Source organism: Aspergillus caelatus (genome assembly GCF_009193585.1).
Source record: "Aspergillus caelatus strain CBS 763.97 unplaced genomic scaffold BDV27scaffold_182, whole genome shotgun sequence".
Lineage (NCBI taxonomy): Eukaryota > Fungi > Ascomycota > Eurotiomycetes > Eurotiales > Aspergillaceae > Aspergillus > Aspergillus caelatus.
In genome coordinates, this window is record NW_022475445.1 from 48,475 (window position 1) to 63,743 (window position 15,269).

The 15,269-nt window shown below is 49.1% G+C and overlaps 8 protein-coding genes across 8 annotated transcripts; 5 read left to right on the forward strand and 3 right to left on the reverse strand.

The window, feature by feature from the left end:
* Nucleotides 1–1,146: 1,146 nt before the first annotated feature.
* BDV27DRAFT_160930 (uncharacterized protein) lies at nt 1,147–1,737 on the forward strand (the record flags this gene model as incomplete). Its single annotated transcript, XM_032073128.1, has 2 exons — nt 1,147–1,262; nt 1,314–1,737. 2 exons carry the CDS (start codon nt 1,147–1,149, stop codon nt 1,735–1,737), a joined length of 540 nt encoding a protein of 179 aa, XP_031924289.1.
* A 389-nt stretch (nt 1,738–2,126) lies between these two features.
* On the forward strand, nt 2,127–2,604 carry BDV27DRAFT_133398 (uncharacterized protein). Its single transcript, XM_032068072.1, has 2 exons — nt 2,127–2,442; nt 2,514–2,604. Exons 1-2 carry the CDS (start codon nt 2,192–2,194, stop codon nt 2,515–2,517), a joined length of 255 nt encoding a protein of 84 aa, XP_031924290.1. The 5' UTR covers nt 2,127–2,191; the 3' UTR covers nt 2,518–2,604.
* A 1,116-nt stretch (nt 2,605–3,720) lies between these two features.
* On the forward strand, nt 3,721–5,125 carry BDV27DRAFT_133399 (VIT1/CCC1 transporter family protein). The gene is made up of 3 exons (XM_032068073.1): nt 3,721–4,064; nt 4,121–4,445; nt 4,511–5,125. Exons 1-3 carry the CDS (start codon nt 3,998–4,000, stop codon nt 5,013–5,015), a joined length of 897 nt encoding a protein of 298 aa, XP_031924291.1. The 5' UTR covers nt 3,721–3,997; the 3' UTR covers nt 5,016–5,125.
* BDV27DRAFT_133401 (DUF4202 domain-containing protein) lies at nt 5,104–5,930 on the reverse strand. Its single transcript, XM_032068074.1, has one exon. The coding sequence runs from the start codon at nt 5,800–5,802 to the stop codon at nt 5,215–5,217; it is 588 nt and encodes a 195-aa protein (XP_031924292.1). The 5' UTR covers nt 5,803–5,930; the 3' UTR covers nt 5,104–5,214.
* A 797-nt stretch (nt 5,931–6,727) lies between these two features.
* BDV27DRAFT_167141 (uncharacterized protein) lies at nt 6,728–8,155 on the reverse strand (the record flags this gene model as incomplete). Its single annotated transcript, XM_032074392.1, has 1 exon — nt 6,728–8,155. One exon carries the CDS (start codon nt 8,153–8,155, stop codon nt 6,728–6,730), a length of 1,428 nt encoding a protein of 475 aa, XP_031924293.1.
* A 516-nt stretch (nt 8,156–8,671) lies between these two features.
* Nucleotides 8,672–10,312, reverse strand: BDV27DRAFT_31252 (putative extracellular exo-polygalacturonase). The gene is made up of 4 exons (XM_032076294.1): nt 9,948–10,312; nt 9,517–9,883; nt 9,258–9,457; nt 8,672–9,199 (listed from the first exon to the last, which is right to left on the reverse strand). Exons 1-4 carry the CDS (start codon nt 10,218–10,220, stop codon nt 8,759–8,761), a joined length of 1,281 nt encoding a protein of 426 aa, XP_031924294.1. The 5' UTR covers nt 10,221–10,312; the 3' UTR covers nt 8,672–8,758.
* Nucleotides 10,313–11,209: 897 nt separating this feature from the next.
* BDV27DRAFT_133403 (putative alpha-L-rhamnosidase B) lies at nt 11,210–13,503 on the forward strand. The gene is made up of 3 exons (XM_032068075.1): nt 11,210–12,193; nt 12,245–12,516; nt 12,564–13,503. The coding sequence occupies exons 1-3, from the start codon at nt 11,288–11,290 to the stop codon at nt 13,447–13,449; spliced, it is 2,064 nt and encodes a 687-aa protein (XP_031924295.1). The 5' UTR covers nt 11,210–11,287; the 3' UTR covers nt 13,450–13,503.
* Nucleotides 13,491–15,136, forward strand: BDV27DRAFT_133404 (chalcone isomerase domain-containing protein). The gene has a single exon (XM_032068076.1). The coding sequence runs from the start codon at nt 13,790–13,792 to the stop codon at nt 15,077–15,079; it is 1,290 nt and encodes a 429-aa protein (XP_031924296.1). The 5' UTR covers nt 13,491–13,789; the 3' UTR covers nt 15,080–15,136.
* The last annotated feature ends 133 nt before the right edge of the window (nt 15,137–15,269 follow it).

Consider the following 15,269-nt stretch of genomic DNA (forward strand, 5'->3'; position numbering starts at 1 on the left):
TTGGCTATCAATTGAGTATCTTTGTGGCTGAGGTGTACAAGTTATGCATCATCTGGGAAACAAAATATATAGCCCACATGGAGTGCTTGTTAATCACATTTCAAAAGAGAAAGAAAATAACAAAAATAGAAAGCTGAATACGATGAATTTAGTTGGGACTTGAGAAAGTCCAGAATTTGGCCAGAGACAAAGAAGACAAAGAAAATGAACAAAAAAGCAAACCCACAGTTGAATTTTCCAAAGAGAAGTGAACCAGCAAATCTAAAGTGTGGTCCGAGTGGTCCCTCGTATTTCCGTTTGAATGCGCCAGCACTATTGGCTCAGGGCTTATTTGAACAACTACTCCGTACTAACAGATCAGGGGTATCGAATGGGGATACATCTGCAACCTTCTCTTTGCCTCCCTAATTTTAACACGAGCAGTTATAGATCTATATCAAAATGGGGTCCAAGACGCGAGCTGTTTGACCGTTAACGCGTGGCCAATCTTTGTGGTGGTGTGTGCCTCGTGACCCACGCTGTGCTATTCCTTTTCCTGACGCAGATCCTCTTGACTCGATCCTGTCCTAATAGGTTAGTTCGACGAGAGTTTATACATCGACTACTTCGTAGTATAGCTGCAGTTGGTTGGCACCCAAGATCCTTCATTTCCGTAATACGAGATGATGAGCCTCATCCCACTGCACCAGCCCCTTTTAGCTGTGGATCTACGCTGATCTGCGCAGATTCTGCGGGAAAGCATCTCCAGAGTGGATTACGTTGGGTTCCTGAACCTCGAAAAGACTATTCTAGGGCTCGGCTTGAGACAGGTGTTAGAGATGCTAATCTCGAGTTTAAACACGAGCAGTAGTCTCTTGGAGCGTGTTGATCACTGCCCACGGGAGACGTATAGCGCGAGAGTGATACCACTTCTGGAAAAGCTACTTGAATGTTGAGAAGTTTGATTGTAAAATTGTGTGCTTCCGCATTTTTTGCCTCAAGGACATATAAACCACCAAAGGTCGCTATTCAGAACAGGATCTTCAAGCGCTCATTCACTCCTTTCGCTCATTAAGTTTACCTAGAGATACTTTGGCTTTTGCTCGAAGCAAAAAGTTTATATATAATACCCTCTTTTGTTTACAACGTTCTTTATACCGTACAACAATGCAGTTCAAGACGCTTCCCTTTCTTATTTTGGCTGCCACAGCCCTGGCTGCCCCTGAAGCCCAGCCAGGGGACACGGACAGCGCCCAGTCCTACATTGATAAGCTTGAAAGCCTGTAAGTGCTGGTGGCGACCAGATAGTTAGAATGACTGCTGACCCACAATAGTGCTACCCAGACAGATATGCCTGAAGGCATGCCAACCAACATGCCCTCGATCAAAACGCCTCCCCCTTCCATCATGTCGGTGCTCATGACTGCCATCCCTGGCTCTCTACTCCAGAATATGGGGAATCCCGCTTCTCAATCCTCCTTTGTTAGTGAGATCAGTGCCGGCAACTATCCCGACTGGTACAAGAGCCTCCCTGGTGATGTCAAGACCTACCTCTCGACTGCCTACCAAACCGACGCGCAGGCCACCGGTGCTCAGAAGACCGGCGACTCCACCGCCACCAGCGGACCTAAGGCGACTGGTAGTTCTGGGTCTGACTCCCAGTCTTCTACTTCGGAGGCTGGTGCTGCCCCTACTGGTGCTGTTGCAGTTGGCTTGGCCGGCGCTGCTGGTATTCTTGGCCTTGCTATTGCGCTGTGAGATTCTCGACTCTGCCTGTTCTCATTAGCTGCACCCGAAGAGAAAATATCCTTTGATTATACAAATCCTGTTAGATATATCCTATTCATTGTTATATATTAATGCATTCTTATGTCAATTCGGCTTAAGGTTCAGTTCTCTATAAAGGTAGCACTGTCAATCGTGGCCCACTTTGCGTAGTTTCTAGAAAGCAAAACCTTTTTTTAGGGCTTCGATGAAATGTGACCGAATTGGTTTAACTTGACAAACCAAGAGGCTCGAGAATGACAAGGCTGTGTCCAATGAAAGATTGCTGACTTATAACTGTGTGCTTACTAGTGTTTGCTGGTGCAATGTGTCTCAAGTCCCGGTATTCAATTCACATGAGTGTAGGCTTCGTTCATGACCTTTGGCAGGTTACAAGTAAATCAAGAATCAGTATCTCTTCATTTAGCGATCTTTAACTCCTATAATCATGCTTTCCCGTCTTATAAACATATTAACCCCCTCTATCACTCCTTCTGCGCTCCTTGTTATTGGCAGGTTTGGTACCACAATCCATGCTCTTCATTTCCTACGCGAGAACGGCAGCATCGAACGCTTCAGCCTCACAACCCAATCTTCCACCTTCCGCCACGGCGGAGCCACAGAGCAGGCGGGTCACGCTTCACGTTGGAGATGGCGAAACTGCCAACAGCTTCCTCGACGATGTCGAGACACGAATCTGTAAGCTGCGGAATGATTCCCTGAGCTCGAACCCGGCGCAGCTGCAGATAGGCAGTGTTGAGGTGACTCAGTTAGTGCAAGATGTCATTCAGCCCGCGGCGCTTGATGCGATTCACGAATGAGAGGGGCGAGATCGCTCTATGCACGCGACGCAGACATACCCTGTTTTTGTTGTTTACATCACACGCTCGAGGACAGGGATGATTTGGCTGAGCCGACGAGCTTTTCTTAATGAGTTCCCATCAGTTCTTGCGCTCAAGATATGAATAGTAGTTGTGGTGTTCAGAAATAACATTACATGCGTCACAGTAATACATTAACACAATTTTTATTCTGTACGTAGGTTACTTTGTTAGAATACTGTATGAATAAGAGTAGCTAAGCATGTAGCGCAGCTAGTCAATAGAGTAATAGCATGCAATATTCAGTCTCTTTATCAATGAGTATTGAAGACTTGACAATGAATAGTTAGCTGCTAAATGGGCAAACTGCCTCTATTTTATAAGGTAAAGAATCTCCGACGATGCAGTACATCTTTGATACAGAAAATTGATTATTCTTAGTCATTCATATTACTTTGGAGATCGTATTGGCACAGTGTCGCAGTGCCAGTTTCAACATGCTTTATCTGGTTTACACCATCGACTCGAATGTCCACTTCACGCACATTTCTGACGTCACTTCTGCTCTTTAGATGAGCGACTGAAATCTCTTTGCAGCCAGCGCATCGAATTGGTCCTGAGTGATTGCCCTGTTGCTAATAAGACGCTGCACGTCGGGCGCGTCAATGGTGAGCACAAGCCCAGAGGCGATTTCAACTGAGGCTTGAAGCGACTTGGAGGCATATCTCCGACATGACCGAGCTTGGTTAAGACCGAGCAAACCAACAGTTACCGGGAGATCCAATGAAAGGGCGTACATATAAGTTTGCCTTACGTTCAATTTCCTTTAGGCTCGGTATATTCCAAAGTAAACCCGAGTCCGACGGCAAACCGACATCATAGTCCTGCAGCAAGAGAACCTTCTTTCAAACATCCACCACTCACAACCTCCCTGATTGTAATCGGGCCAGTCATCGCGCCAATCAGCGTGACTCCATTCACGAAGCCTGGACCGCTCGCACTGTCCAATTTAGATTGGAGAAAGGATCTTCGAGAGCTGACTATTAACGGAGATGTGATTGGCCGGGCCGCAGGGAGACCTGGGCCGTGTGTTTTGGAATAGAAGAATGTAAGATTTTTACCAGGAGGTGATGGATTCCTTATAAATAAGAAAGAGCTAGACCTCAGGAAGAGTCTCTTTCATCGATTATCCATTGCTATTTATTTCAATCTCCTTCGTAAAGGCTCACTGTGTGCTGGATAATTGGAAGCTTATACACGGCGGAAGTCTAGATTGGGCCCATTTTATCTGCCGTTCTGACGTCAGTGTCACGGCCGGCATTTTTGCTTACTTCCTTCCCCTTTCGTCGATCGGATCGACATTGTATAGAAAGATAAAAGTGTTTCTCATACGTCGCTATCATCTTCGTATTCTCCTTCAGCAACACATCACCATGGCGCTGTTATTTCTGAAACAAAAATTATTCCCCGGTCAAGATAAACGTTCCGCCGGTAAACTTGGTACGTCTACGTCTATCATCACCTAGGGATGGAAATAAAAGCTGACGTGAGCTCAGGAAAACCCTTACTCGCACCAGATGACTCCACCCTCCACAGCGATCAGGATGACATTGAATCGCAGCGATCCTACAGCACCTTCCGTCCTTCATCTCCTACATCCGAATCGGGAAGCACCAGCAGTTCGCGCTCACGGATCAACCCGCGCATCGTGTCGGACGCCATCCTAGGCCTCTCAGACGGACTCACCGTGCCTTTCGCACTGAGCGCCGGTCTCTCGGCGTTTGGAAACACAAAAGTCGTCGTCCTAGGCGGTCTCGCCGAACTAGCAGCCGGTGCTATATCCATGGGCCTGGGCGGCTACGTCGGGGCGAAGAGCGAAGCGTAAGTCTTTCCAGGATACCAAAACACGATAGGATCACAGCATGCTGACGAAAGTTGACGAATAGAGAATCATATGAAACAACAGTGCGCGAAACAAAAGAACTCATTGAAACCTCTCCTTCCGAAACATCTATGATTGTCCGCGATATTTTTTCTGCATATGCACTCCCGGAAGAAGCCATTTCTCAGATTAATACCTCACTGCATGCTTCTCATGACCGGCTTCTGGACTTTCTAATCACGTTTTATCATAAGGAGTCCGAGCCGGATTGTAACCAGGCTTGGATCTCAGCTATTACACTTGCGTTGGGTTACTTTGTTGGTGGATTCATTCCGCTTATACCGTATTTCATCTTCAGTCAGGTCATTGTCGCCCTTTACTGGAGTATTGGGGTGATGGCAGTTACATTGCTTGCCTTTGGGTATATCAAGACGTGTGTGGTAAGGGGGTGGCATGGGAGAGAGAACATTGCTGCGGGCATTAAGGGTGGAGTGCAGATGTGTTTTGTTGGTGGTGTCGCGGCGGGAGCTGCGATTGCTCTGTTAAGGATGTTCGGAGGTGGTGCTTGAATATCCAGGGTCATTTCGGGCATTTCTTGATTTCATGGGCATAATAGACAGCGACGGGCGTTCAGGAAGGGGAAAATTAACGATGATACTCGATGCTACTAATAGACGACTAATACAACCGGCATCACAATATAATATCTCCACTTGCAGAACATATCATTGAACAACATTATATACAATAACAAGAGAAAACATAAGTTTAGCCCTCCAAAGCCTTCACAACCAATCCCCTCGCCCTCTCAGACATGTCAATCTTCAGAGCCAACTCGCGCCCCTCATCCGACATCTTAGCCCACGTCTTCCTCAAGATTCCCAAGACCTTCTCCTCATCATACCCCTTCTCAAACTCCTCGAACTGGTCATCCAAAAACACCAAACAAGCCACATCTTCCAACACCTGTGTTTCCGAATCACTCTTCAACCCCTCCTTCCTCACCAACGCCGCCACCCTCCCTGCCTCCTCCGCCGAATAACCTGCCTCCAAACAGATCCCCTCCGCGATCTCCGCCTGCCGCTTCTGCAGACCACTCCGCCAAGAATGGTACCCAATTTTAGTCATGGGGTACGAAGACCGCGGGACCTCCCAGCGCTTGAGATGTTGCGCGCGAATAGCGAGACGGAGTGTTTCGGGCGCAGAGGGGCAGCGGAGGGAAAGGTATTTGGTCATTTTGTTGGCGTAGTGGAGTTCGTAAGGGATTGGTGTGGGGGAGTCCGGAGGGGTGATGGTTTTGGGGTCTTGCGCGTGGGCGGCGTCGATGAGCTCGATGGCTTTTGTGTATTTATCCATTGTGGTGAGTGGGGGAGATTTAGGTTCGAGGGTGAGACAGTTGGTTGTGGTTATTGAGTATGGGAGGTTGCAGTAAAGTGGGATGGTAGGTGATAAACTGAGGTATCCAGATTGGGGTGATAAGAAATGCGACGTTGGAGATTGGTTCGTTTTTTGGTTCCGTTGGTTTTTTACTTTTAGATCGAAGCTTTTGTTTGGTTCGCCCCGCGCGGAATATTTGATTGGTTGACTTTTTCTTGTAGATTTAGTATATCTCTGATTGGTGGGTTTGCGATGTATGTCCATAGTAGTACTACCTGTACCTGGTTTTTGTTTAGGGAGGGGAATTGCTGTTGTTGTCGTAGCACGGTGATTGTGATTGCTGATGCAGACTTTAAATCATGCAGGGGCTTTGTTAGCTGAAGATCTCGTCGACTGCTTCTATGTGTACCCAATACCTGCTCAACTGTCCTTAATTGAGCGCCAGCTGGTGCGCTGGCGTCTTCACAGGCTTTCTGAGTCTCTTAATTCTTTTCGTTCTAACGACACCGAGGTATAAGTGAAGCCAACCTTGCTTCAGAAAACTCTTCGAGATAGGAATCTGTCCACGAAACATCGAATGATTCAGAGATCTTATATGTTCCTAAAATGGATCAGAGAAGTATCCTTGGATATCTTCTGGAATAGATAGATGCTAGCAGAGAATACTGCGATGTATCAATGAGGCTATATCCATTGCATAATCTGGAAGCAGGTATGGTATACTCAGTATGACAGGTATATGGGATAAAAGACTGATGCAACTCATGGCAGAGATAGAAGATTTAATGCCACCACAGAAGAGTACCTTAGCGGTATTCCGACTACCCATCAGATTGTCTACTCAGAATCCAGCAAAAGCTCTATCGCACGCAGATTCATCTCACATAGCTATATGTACATATCCCTACAGCTTAGCCCTCACTTGCTCTGCAGCAGCTTTCAGAGATTTCCAGTATTGATCCTTCAGGCCTAAAACCCCAAATCCCAGCTCGGCCCATTTATCGTCCCATGGCGGCAATTCATAAGCACTTGTTCCCGGTGCAGGTGGGCCCGCTAAATCACGGAGGAAGTCAAAATATTCCTTGAAATCAGGTTTAATCTCATGGAAGAGGGAGGTTGGACCCTTATACTTCAGTCTTTCGACCTCCCACAGATCCTGCTCCTGCGGACTAGGCAAAGCCTTTGCGTTCCGACCAGCGAAATACCGTGCCACGGCGACAGCCTGATACTCATAGACCCGGAAACTAATCGCCGCTCGTACCTGGCCTACTAGCGCTAACGATGGATCTCCGATCTTGAACACATGCTGGTAGAACCCAGCTACGCGGTTGTTGGGCGTGGTAAGATTGGGGCTGAGGAACGGATAGGCGAGCTTGAAGCCCGTTGCGAATATGACTTTGTCCACGTTCTCGATGACACTACCGTCCGCGAAGATCACATTGATTCCTGTTTCGGTTGTCTCGACGCGCTCAATTGTCGGCTTCCCCTCGACATTGGGAAGCTCCCACGCAGCTTGCAAGGCTTCGTTTTTCCCTCGTTGGGAGAGATACAGTGGTCCCTTGACGATCGGGTGTAGATCCGCTACGAGATCAGCGGAGGATATGCTCCCTCCGACCACGATTACTTTCTTATCGACGTAATCATTCGCCGAGCGGAATGCCTTCGAGTGTTCGAAGTTCGTCGGATGGGTATTGGAGGCTTGGTCCAGACCTGCTATGTCTGGGATCCAGGGGACATTGTAATGTCCCGATGCGATTATCACAGCATCAAAGTGCTCTTGCCACCAGTAATCTACTGGCTGGTTGTTGCGAGGATGACCGGGTTTCCGAAGCGTGACAGTCCATTTGTCGTCTTTCTTTTCTACCCTCTCTACTGTTGTATTGAAAGAGACGAGGTGGAGATACTCCTTGAACAGGTCTTCTAGGTATGAAGCCACAACCCGGAACGGACGGGAGGGATTCGACTTCCCATATTGCCTGACTGATAGAGCGGAATTGGCTTCTGGAAACGAAGAATGTGTGAATGCCATGGCTCCGGCGCCGACATTGCTGTCAAGGGTGTCGTAGATGGCTGTCCGCGCTGTTGTGTCTTCAGGTGCCGGGAGTGTGAAGGTTGGAAAGTTTGATGGGATTTTGCTCTGCATCACACTTGATGAAGTAGAGGCCGGAAAAGGGTCGGGGATTGGGTCAAAGTGCCAGAGGCCCCCGACTCGATTTCGTCGTTCAAAGACGCGAATGGTGTCGAAGATCTTCTCATCGTTCAAGGCCTTGACGGCAGAAACACCCGATGGGCCGGTGCCAATGACTGCTACGCTGCGGTATCTCGGACCCATGGTATGATATTTCAATTGAGAGTTAATAAAGGGGTCCAACTGATAGTTGTTGAGAAAATGAAGATAGCTTCTACACATCTTGAACCATACTTATAGTTGAGTGACACCTACACTATTTCTCAGCGTACGTTGCGCAAAGATACCCCACAGTTTCGACATAATAACTAAACTAACCGAACGGTTGTCGCTCGATTGTTGAGATATCAGTCTTTGAGGTGATTGGGGTTTTGGCGGGTTGGCCTGACGTGATTCGCGCTTAGTATGAGCTTTGCATCTGCGGAGGGGGATGTCGGCAGCCAGCATGCAATTGAGCAACAGGACTGGTCAGTTACACTGTCAACTCAATCGCTTATTTCTTGTGTCACCAGAATTATTCAGTATCTTTTGTTGTGCGCACTTTGATAAAATAGATTTAATATTCCTCAATACCGACGCCGCTACTAAGTGGAAGAGCAATTGCGATTCTTATCGGGCAGTCTTTGTACCAGCCTTCAATTAATTTACTATGAGACTTCAAGCTATTGAGTAAATACTAACCTCCTATATACATACCTCGGATCATATGTTCAATCACCCGAATATTGTCATTTAAAACTCTCAGGTTCAACATCCCTCCAGTCCCTGAACCCCGCCGTCAGTAGTCCACTTGCAAGAGCCTATTCCAGGCTCAGATGCATTCTTCCCCGGATACAAAACCACATTATCAAAGACGATATCATAACAAGGATGGTCCTCGGAACACGAGATAGTCGAAGTCACCTCGTTCTCATTGGTGACATAGCCCGTAAAATTGGCAAAAGTAATGTCAGAAACGGTCATGAGACTCGTACCAGCAAACGAACCGTTATTGCCCTCGTTTTGATAGATCATAGGACCTGTATTGGCACCCTGAACCTCAAAGTTCGAGAAAATGATATTACTGACATTGCCCCAGCCGCCGCCGCGGGGGAGACCGGCACTCTCATAGGAGTCCTGCGGGGTGGGTACGCCAATCCATGTCTTGATGTAGGCGCTGCCGTGCATGTCTTCGTTGTATCGGATGAGCTGTTTACGTCAGTGACCGTTGCAATGGGATATATTGACGAAGAAGGAGGATATGTACCTTGACCTTGTCGATTCGTACGTTCTCGACGCTCGAGTCTTCTTTATATTGACCCACGCTGCCGATGGCGATGCCATTGCCACCGCGACAGGTGACGTTGTGAATATCAATATCGTAGGATCTGGGCTTGATCGCGACACAGTCGTCTCCGCCTTGATATACGAAGTTGGTGAGACGGATGTTTTTCGCGTCCATTGTATCTATCGGACGATACATATTAGTCTATGCATGTTGAAAGGGGAAGCATAGTTTTATTCACCAAACCCATCTGTATTCTGGACCCAGTTCTCCCCCCAAGGTGCATCCACCGCTGTCGCATTGCAGTAGATGTTGTTAAACTGCATATCGGTACCATTCATGATATTGAGGGCCCAAAGCTGCGGGTCCTTGACGTAGAAATTGTCAACGTGGACGTTCGAGACGTTCCAGAAGACGAAAGGCATTGGTCTTCCAGGCTGAGTGCTGCCTGCTTCTGCGGTATACCAGACATTGCCGTTGCCGTCAATGCCTCCAGTGCCGTATCCATCGATGGTGATGTTGTGTCCCGTAATCACGAAGCCTGCAGCATGATTCTGGAAAGCAACAGGGTAAGAGTTATTGCGCCAGTAATCTAGATCATCGGAGAACTGTGGGGAGAATTTTCTATTAGTTGCACATGGTATGAGGTGACGAAAGTATGGGAAGTCGCACCGTCCATTTTCCCCGCCATTCAATCGTCACGTCGTTCAGGATGGGGTTCAAGCGCGAAGCGATCCAATACGACTGGTCTTCGGGGAAGACAATGGTGCCCCCGTTGCCGCATTTCTGAAACGCTTCTAGGAGTCTCGGCACATCGTCCGTCTGATTGCCGTTCGCTTTGACCGTGCAGATATTGCCCTTGTGGTCGATCTGGGACGCATGGCCAATAGCAGATAGCCCTAGCGACAGGGAAACCGCGACAAGAGGAGAACTAAGCCAACGCATGATCGGGGATGTTTTCTTGACGAGAAAAGATTATTACACAGAGCTCCACAGGTCTACAGTCTACTATACTCATCAAGTATACTTTCTATTTATCTCCACATTTCGATGATATCGATCAGACTTTCGCTAAACTTTCGGTGGCAGATGTACCGAGATTCTTTGATCTGCACCCCGACGACGAAGTATGTCGGTTCGCCTAAATCGCAAAGATGCGGAGAGGATCGGCTACTGGGGGAAGGGGAACGATTTAATTGCGCGTCAACGGGATGTGTCAATCGCTGCCCCGATAGGAAGCTCTCCTGACAGAAGCTTGTATATATTCTCCGCCAATAATGCTTCTTGCGGAGCCATAACAACGCAACTGCTCAGATACTGCCCCCGGATGGAATTATAGCGAGGAACAGAAGACACCCGATGGTCAACGGTGCCTGAGAATCGAATCCTTCGCTGAATCTTTCAGCACTTGGCTGATGTCATACCAGTTGACTCCTTGCCTCCCCTAGAAAACAACAGGAATTCTCCGAGAACTAGGGAGAAATTAGGCGAAAAGAGGGAAGAGAAGCTGACTTCCGTCGCCCCGGGGACTCCATTTGTCTGACCATCGGACTATTGAGGGTCCATTATTGATTCAGAATAATATTAATATTTAACATTAGTATTGATATTAATAATAATGCTGAAAATGGGAAGAGAATTGAGGAAGTGGAGCCAAACGGGGAGAGCCGAAAAGGTCCCCAGTGAGGACGCTAATTGATCGCTGGACGAACGGTTACAAGCCAACACTTTACCGATATTGGGCAATCCGGCATTTATATAGTGTAAGCCAAGGGGAAAAGACCCAAAACCAACCCCTCTTCCCCTCCCCCTGCAAAACATTCCAACACCGATTAGGCAAGCCTCTAATATAGAAGTCAGCCGGACAAGTTAAGTACTTAATTCCACGTATCCCGCCGGACAAAAATAAAAAAAAAAAAACAATGAATGGTTTTCTTGCAGTGTACACTCTCTCCCACTCACCTTTCGATCAGGTAAAGTGCTACCGAGTCCCCTTGGGTATTCCCCATTGAATGGCAAAAATGGCTCTGGGGTACCGGATTTCTTTCCTCCTGAGTTTGCTGGCTCTCTTTCAATTTACTCTGGCGCAAAATTGCTGGCGCGACGTCACATGCGCCGGACCGAAAGATAGCGCCTTTCCAGGGCCGTGGGAGGAAAACATTTACGCGCCATCGTCCAGAACCGTCAGCCCTAAGCGGACGATCTTATCGCTGGCCAGACCGAACGCCTCGGTCGATTATCAAAAGTCTAAACCGTACACGTTGCGCGGAAATGGATCGGCAGTGGTGTTCGACTTCGGTATCGAGGTGGGCGGCATCGTCACCCTGAATTTCACCTCCAAAGGCGGCAGTGGCGCCCTGGGCTTGGCTTTCTCCGAAGCGAAAAATTGGATCGGAGAATGGTCGGATTCCTCCAATGGTGCCTTTAAGGGCCCCGATGGTGCTTTGTATGCTAATTTCACGAAAGATGGGTCCGCGTTGTATGTTATGCCGGATGAGTCTCTTCGTGGAGGTTTTCGGTATTTGTCTGTATTCTTGGTCACAAAGGATCAAGTTTCAGTCGATATTGATGCCGTGAGCTTGGAGATTGGCTTCCAACCTACCTGGTCTAATCTGCGGGCCTATCAAGGATATTTCCATTCCAATGATGATCTCTTGAATCGCATCTGGTACAGTGGGGCCTATACGCTGCAGACCAATGCAGTCCCTGTGGACACGGGTCGCCAGGTACCTATGCTCACGAAAGGATGGGCCAATAATGCGACGATGGGACCTGGAGATACAATTCTCGTGGACGGTGCGAAACGTGATCGTGCCGTATGGCCAGGCGACATGGGCGTAGCGGTCCCTGCGGCATTCGTTAGCACTGGCGACTTGGAAAGCGTGAAGAATGCCCTGCAGACAATGTACGATACTCAGGTATGTATATCCTTTCTGCAGATGCCTACCTTTCACATCTAACAATGACAGGATGAATCAACGGGCGCTTTCGACGAGTCAGGACCACCGCTGAGTCAAAAAAACTCCGATACCTACCACATGTGGTCCATGATAGGAACGTACAACTATCTGCTCTACACTAACGATACTTCCTTTCTATCGAAGAACTGGAACAAGTACCGAAAAGCTATGGACTATATCTACAACAAAGTTGATAATTCAACCGGTCTGTTGAATGTCACCAGCACGCGCGACTGGGCCAGATGGCAGCAGGGATACAGCAACAGCGAAGCACAGATGATGCAAGTGCCGCCCATCCACCATATTTCCCTTGTCTAACAAATACTAGACTATACCATACCCTTACGACAGGCGCACAGCTAGCCACTTGGGCAGGCTCCGGCACCTTCACAAACAAATGGAACGCCCAAGCCACAGACCTGGTACAGTCCATCAACGAGTATTGCTGGGACGATGAATACGGTGCATTCAAAGACAACGCCACAATCACATCTCTACACCCACAGGACGCAAACAGTCTAGCCCTGCTCTACGGAGTCGTTGACCCAGACAGAGCCAGCCGGATCTCCAAGAATCTCTTGCAAAATTGGACCCCGATTGGTGCCGAGACGCCCGAGTTACCGAATAACATCTCTCCATTCATCTCATCCTTTGAAATCCAGGGCCATTTCGAGATTGGCCAGTCCACCAGAGCGCTGGAGCTCATCCGACGAAGCTGGGGTTGGTACCTCAATAATCCCAACGGCACCGAGAGCACGGTAATCGAGGGATATCTAGTAGACGGCTCATTCGGATATAGATCCGATCGCGGGTACGGCCACGATCCCTCGTATGTTTCGCATGCACATGGGTGGTCCGCCGGTCCAACAAATGCCTTGACAACCTATCTTCTGGGTCTCTCCATCACGTCACCGCGCGGCCTGACGTGGAAAATTGCGCCGCAGTTCGGCGATCTCAAGACCGTCGAGGGTGGGTTCACAACGTCGCTCGGAAAGTTCCAGGCGTCCTGGGATAAGAGTCCGGATGGGTATACATTGCAATTTTCCGTCCCGCCTGGGACGAAGGGGAATCTGACGTTGCCGTATGTGAGGAGCTCGGAGAAGCCATCGATCACGATTGACGGGAACGATATCTACAAGGGCGTGTACTACGTCGATGGTACAGCGACGGTTACCGTGAGTGGTGGAGGGAAACATAGAGTTGTAGTATCGTAGTGCTTTGATTTCATAAACTGGTTGCTTTCAATGATATCCATGTATAACCTCCGATCCCAATGCCATCAGCCTCAAACAGTACTTGATACTACAGAACTATCTCAGCCCAGCCACCACCTCAACAACCACACCATAGTCACCAATACCCCTCAAAAGAAATCCCACAACAACAACTCCCAGCTAATTACCCCCAGAACAAACATCCAAATCACCAACCACAACAACCAAGGGCAACTTAAAGTCACGTGAAGAGACATCACCGCCAAGCCAACCAAGGTTAACCTACCACATCCGCCCATCCGCAACCTAAAACAACAAACCACTCAACATCAAAGCAACAATGCGACCACCAACATCAACAATGCAGGGCACACCCCTCCGCGCCTGCACACAATGTATCCGACGTCAATACCTCCGCCCAACAGGCGCAACCCCAACCCCTCAGCGCCTGCTAAGCACAACCCGCACCCTCCGCTCCACCACACCCAAGAACCCACTCCGCAACTCCACCAGCTCGCGCGCGCGCGAAGCAGAGATCGCCCGGTCCAAAAACTCAATGACTCTTGCCGCGGCAGGGATAGTAGCCTGCGCGGCGGCGATGTACGGGGTCATCAAGCTGGATGTGTTCGGACTCGACCAAGCCTCTCCTTCAGCGAAAGAAGAAAACCAAGTCCCGGTCCAGAAAGAGGGGGCAATGAAACTAGACGGACCGGCTGGGTTCGGGGGTAATCCGTCGGTGATACGGATACAGGGACAAGATGGCGCGGAGGAGGTGCCTACAGGGACGAGCACAATTCCTACCTTTCCGAGCGTGATCCGGTTACCGAAGGGCCTTGATGCGGGGGCTTTGAATCCCGGGGATGAGGTTCCCGAGTCAGTTGAGGAAGAGGAGTATCAGTTGCTTGGGCTGGGAATTCGGACTGTGTCGTTCCTTAAGATCCAGGTGTATGTTGTGGGGATGTATGTGGCCAAGAGCGATATCTCGGAGCTGCAGCAACGGCTTGTGCGGACGGCGGTGAACCCGCCGGGGGCGAAAGAGGGGGTTGTTGTTAATACGCCTGGTGCAACGTCTGCGACATCGTTGGTTTCCACGGAGAGACAGGGGTTGAAGGAGTTGCTTTTGGATGCGGAGCGGGGTGATGAGGTCTGGGATGCCGTTATCAGGGCGGATGGCCTGAAGACTGCGTTCCGGATTGTTCCTACGCGGAATACGGATTTCTTGCATCTGCGCGACGGCTGGGTGAGGGGGATTACGGGGCGGGCGCAGAAGGCGAATGCGAAGGCGTTGGAGGGTGCGCAGAGCGAGTTCCAGGATGAGTCATTTGGGGCTGCGTTGAATGATTTTAAGAGTCTGTTTGGTGGTGGACAGAGGAAGAATGTACCCAAGGGGCAGACGTTGTTGCTTGTGCGTGGTGACCGTGGGGAGTTGGATGCGCTTTTCCATCCAGATCCCGCTAAGCCGGTGCGGTTCTTGGGGCGCGTGTCCGATGAGCGGATTAGTCGGTTGGTTTGGTTGAATTATCTCGCTGGTAAGAATGTATCGAGTGAGGGTGCCAGGCAGAGTGTTGTGGATGGAGTGATGGGTATTGTTGAACGGCCCGTTGGGACTGTCGTGCAGAAGATTGTGTAATTTTATCTGGTATATGTAATAGTAGGCAATCAACCAATCCCTCTCACTCTTCTCAGATTGAAGGCTATTTATCAGTCTACGAGTAGTATAGATTGAAATCCCAGACACCAACTTCCTAAGTGGTATACTCGAGAGTACAATCTCCTCCGCCCACCCGATCAAACACCGAAACTCCAAACCCCAAACACCA

Bases quoted from the DNA above. Each gene is read 5' to 3' on its own strand.
- BDV27DRAFT_133398 (XM_032068072.1), top strand. From the start codon at position 2,192: ATGCTTTCCCGTCTTATAAACATATTAACCCCCTCTATCACTCCTTCT.
- BDV27DRAFT_133399 (XM_032068073.1), top strand. From the start codon at position 3,998: ATGGCGCTGTTATTTCTGAAACAAAAATTATTCCCCGGTCAAGATAAA. The intron at 4,065-4,120 runs GTACGTCTACGT...ACGTGAGCTCAG, and splicing joins ACGTTCCGCCGGTAAACTTG to GAAAACCCTTACTCGCACCA. The intron at 4,446-4,510 runs GTAAGTCTTTCC...GTTGACGAATAG, and splicing joins GTCGGGGCGAAGAGCGAAGC to AGAATCATATGAAACAACAG.
- BDV27DRAFT_133401 (XM_032068074.1), bottom strand. From the start codon at position 5,802: ATGGATAAATACACAAAAGCCATCGAGCTCATCGACGCCGCCCACGCG.
- BDV27DRAFT_31252 (XM_032076294.1), bottom strand. From the start codon at position 10,220: ATGCGTTGGCTTAGTTCTCCTCTTGTCGCGGTTTCCCTGTCGCTAGGG. The intron at 9,884-9,947 runs GTGCGACTTCCC...TTCTCCCCACAG, and splicing joins AATGGCGGGGAAAATGGACG to TTCTCCGATGATCTAGATTA. The intron at 9,458-9,516 runs GTGAATAAAACT...ATCGTCCGATAG, and splicing joins CCAGAATACAGATGGGTTTG to ATACAATGGACGCGAAAAAC.
- BDV27DRAFT_133403 (XM_032068075.1), top strand. From the start codon at position 11,288: ATGGCAAAAATGGCTCTGGGGTACCGGATTTCTTTCCTCCTGAGTTTG. The intron at 12,194-12,244 runs GTATGTATATCC...TAACAATGACAG, and splicing joins AGACAATGTACGATACTCAG to GATGAATCAACGGGCGCTTT. The intron at 12,517-12,563 runs GCAAGTGCCGCC...AACAAATACTAG, and splicing joins AACAGCGAAGCACAGATGAT to ACTATACCATACCCTTACGA.
- BDV27DRAFT_133404 (XM_032068076.1), top strand. From the start codon at position 13,790: ATGCGACCACCAACATCAACAATGCAGGGCACACCCCTCCGCGCCTGC.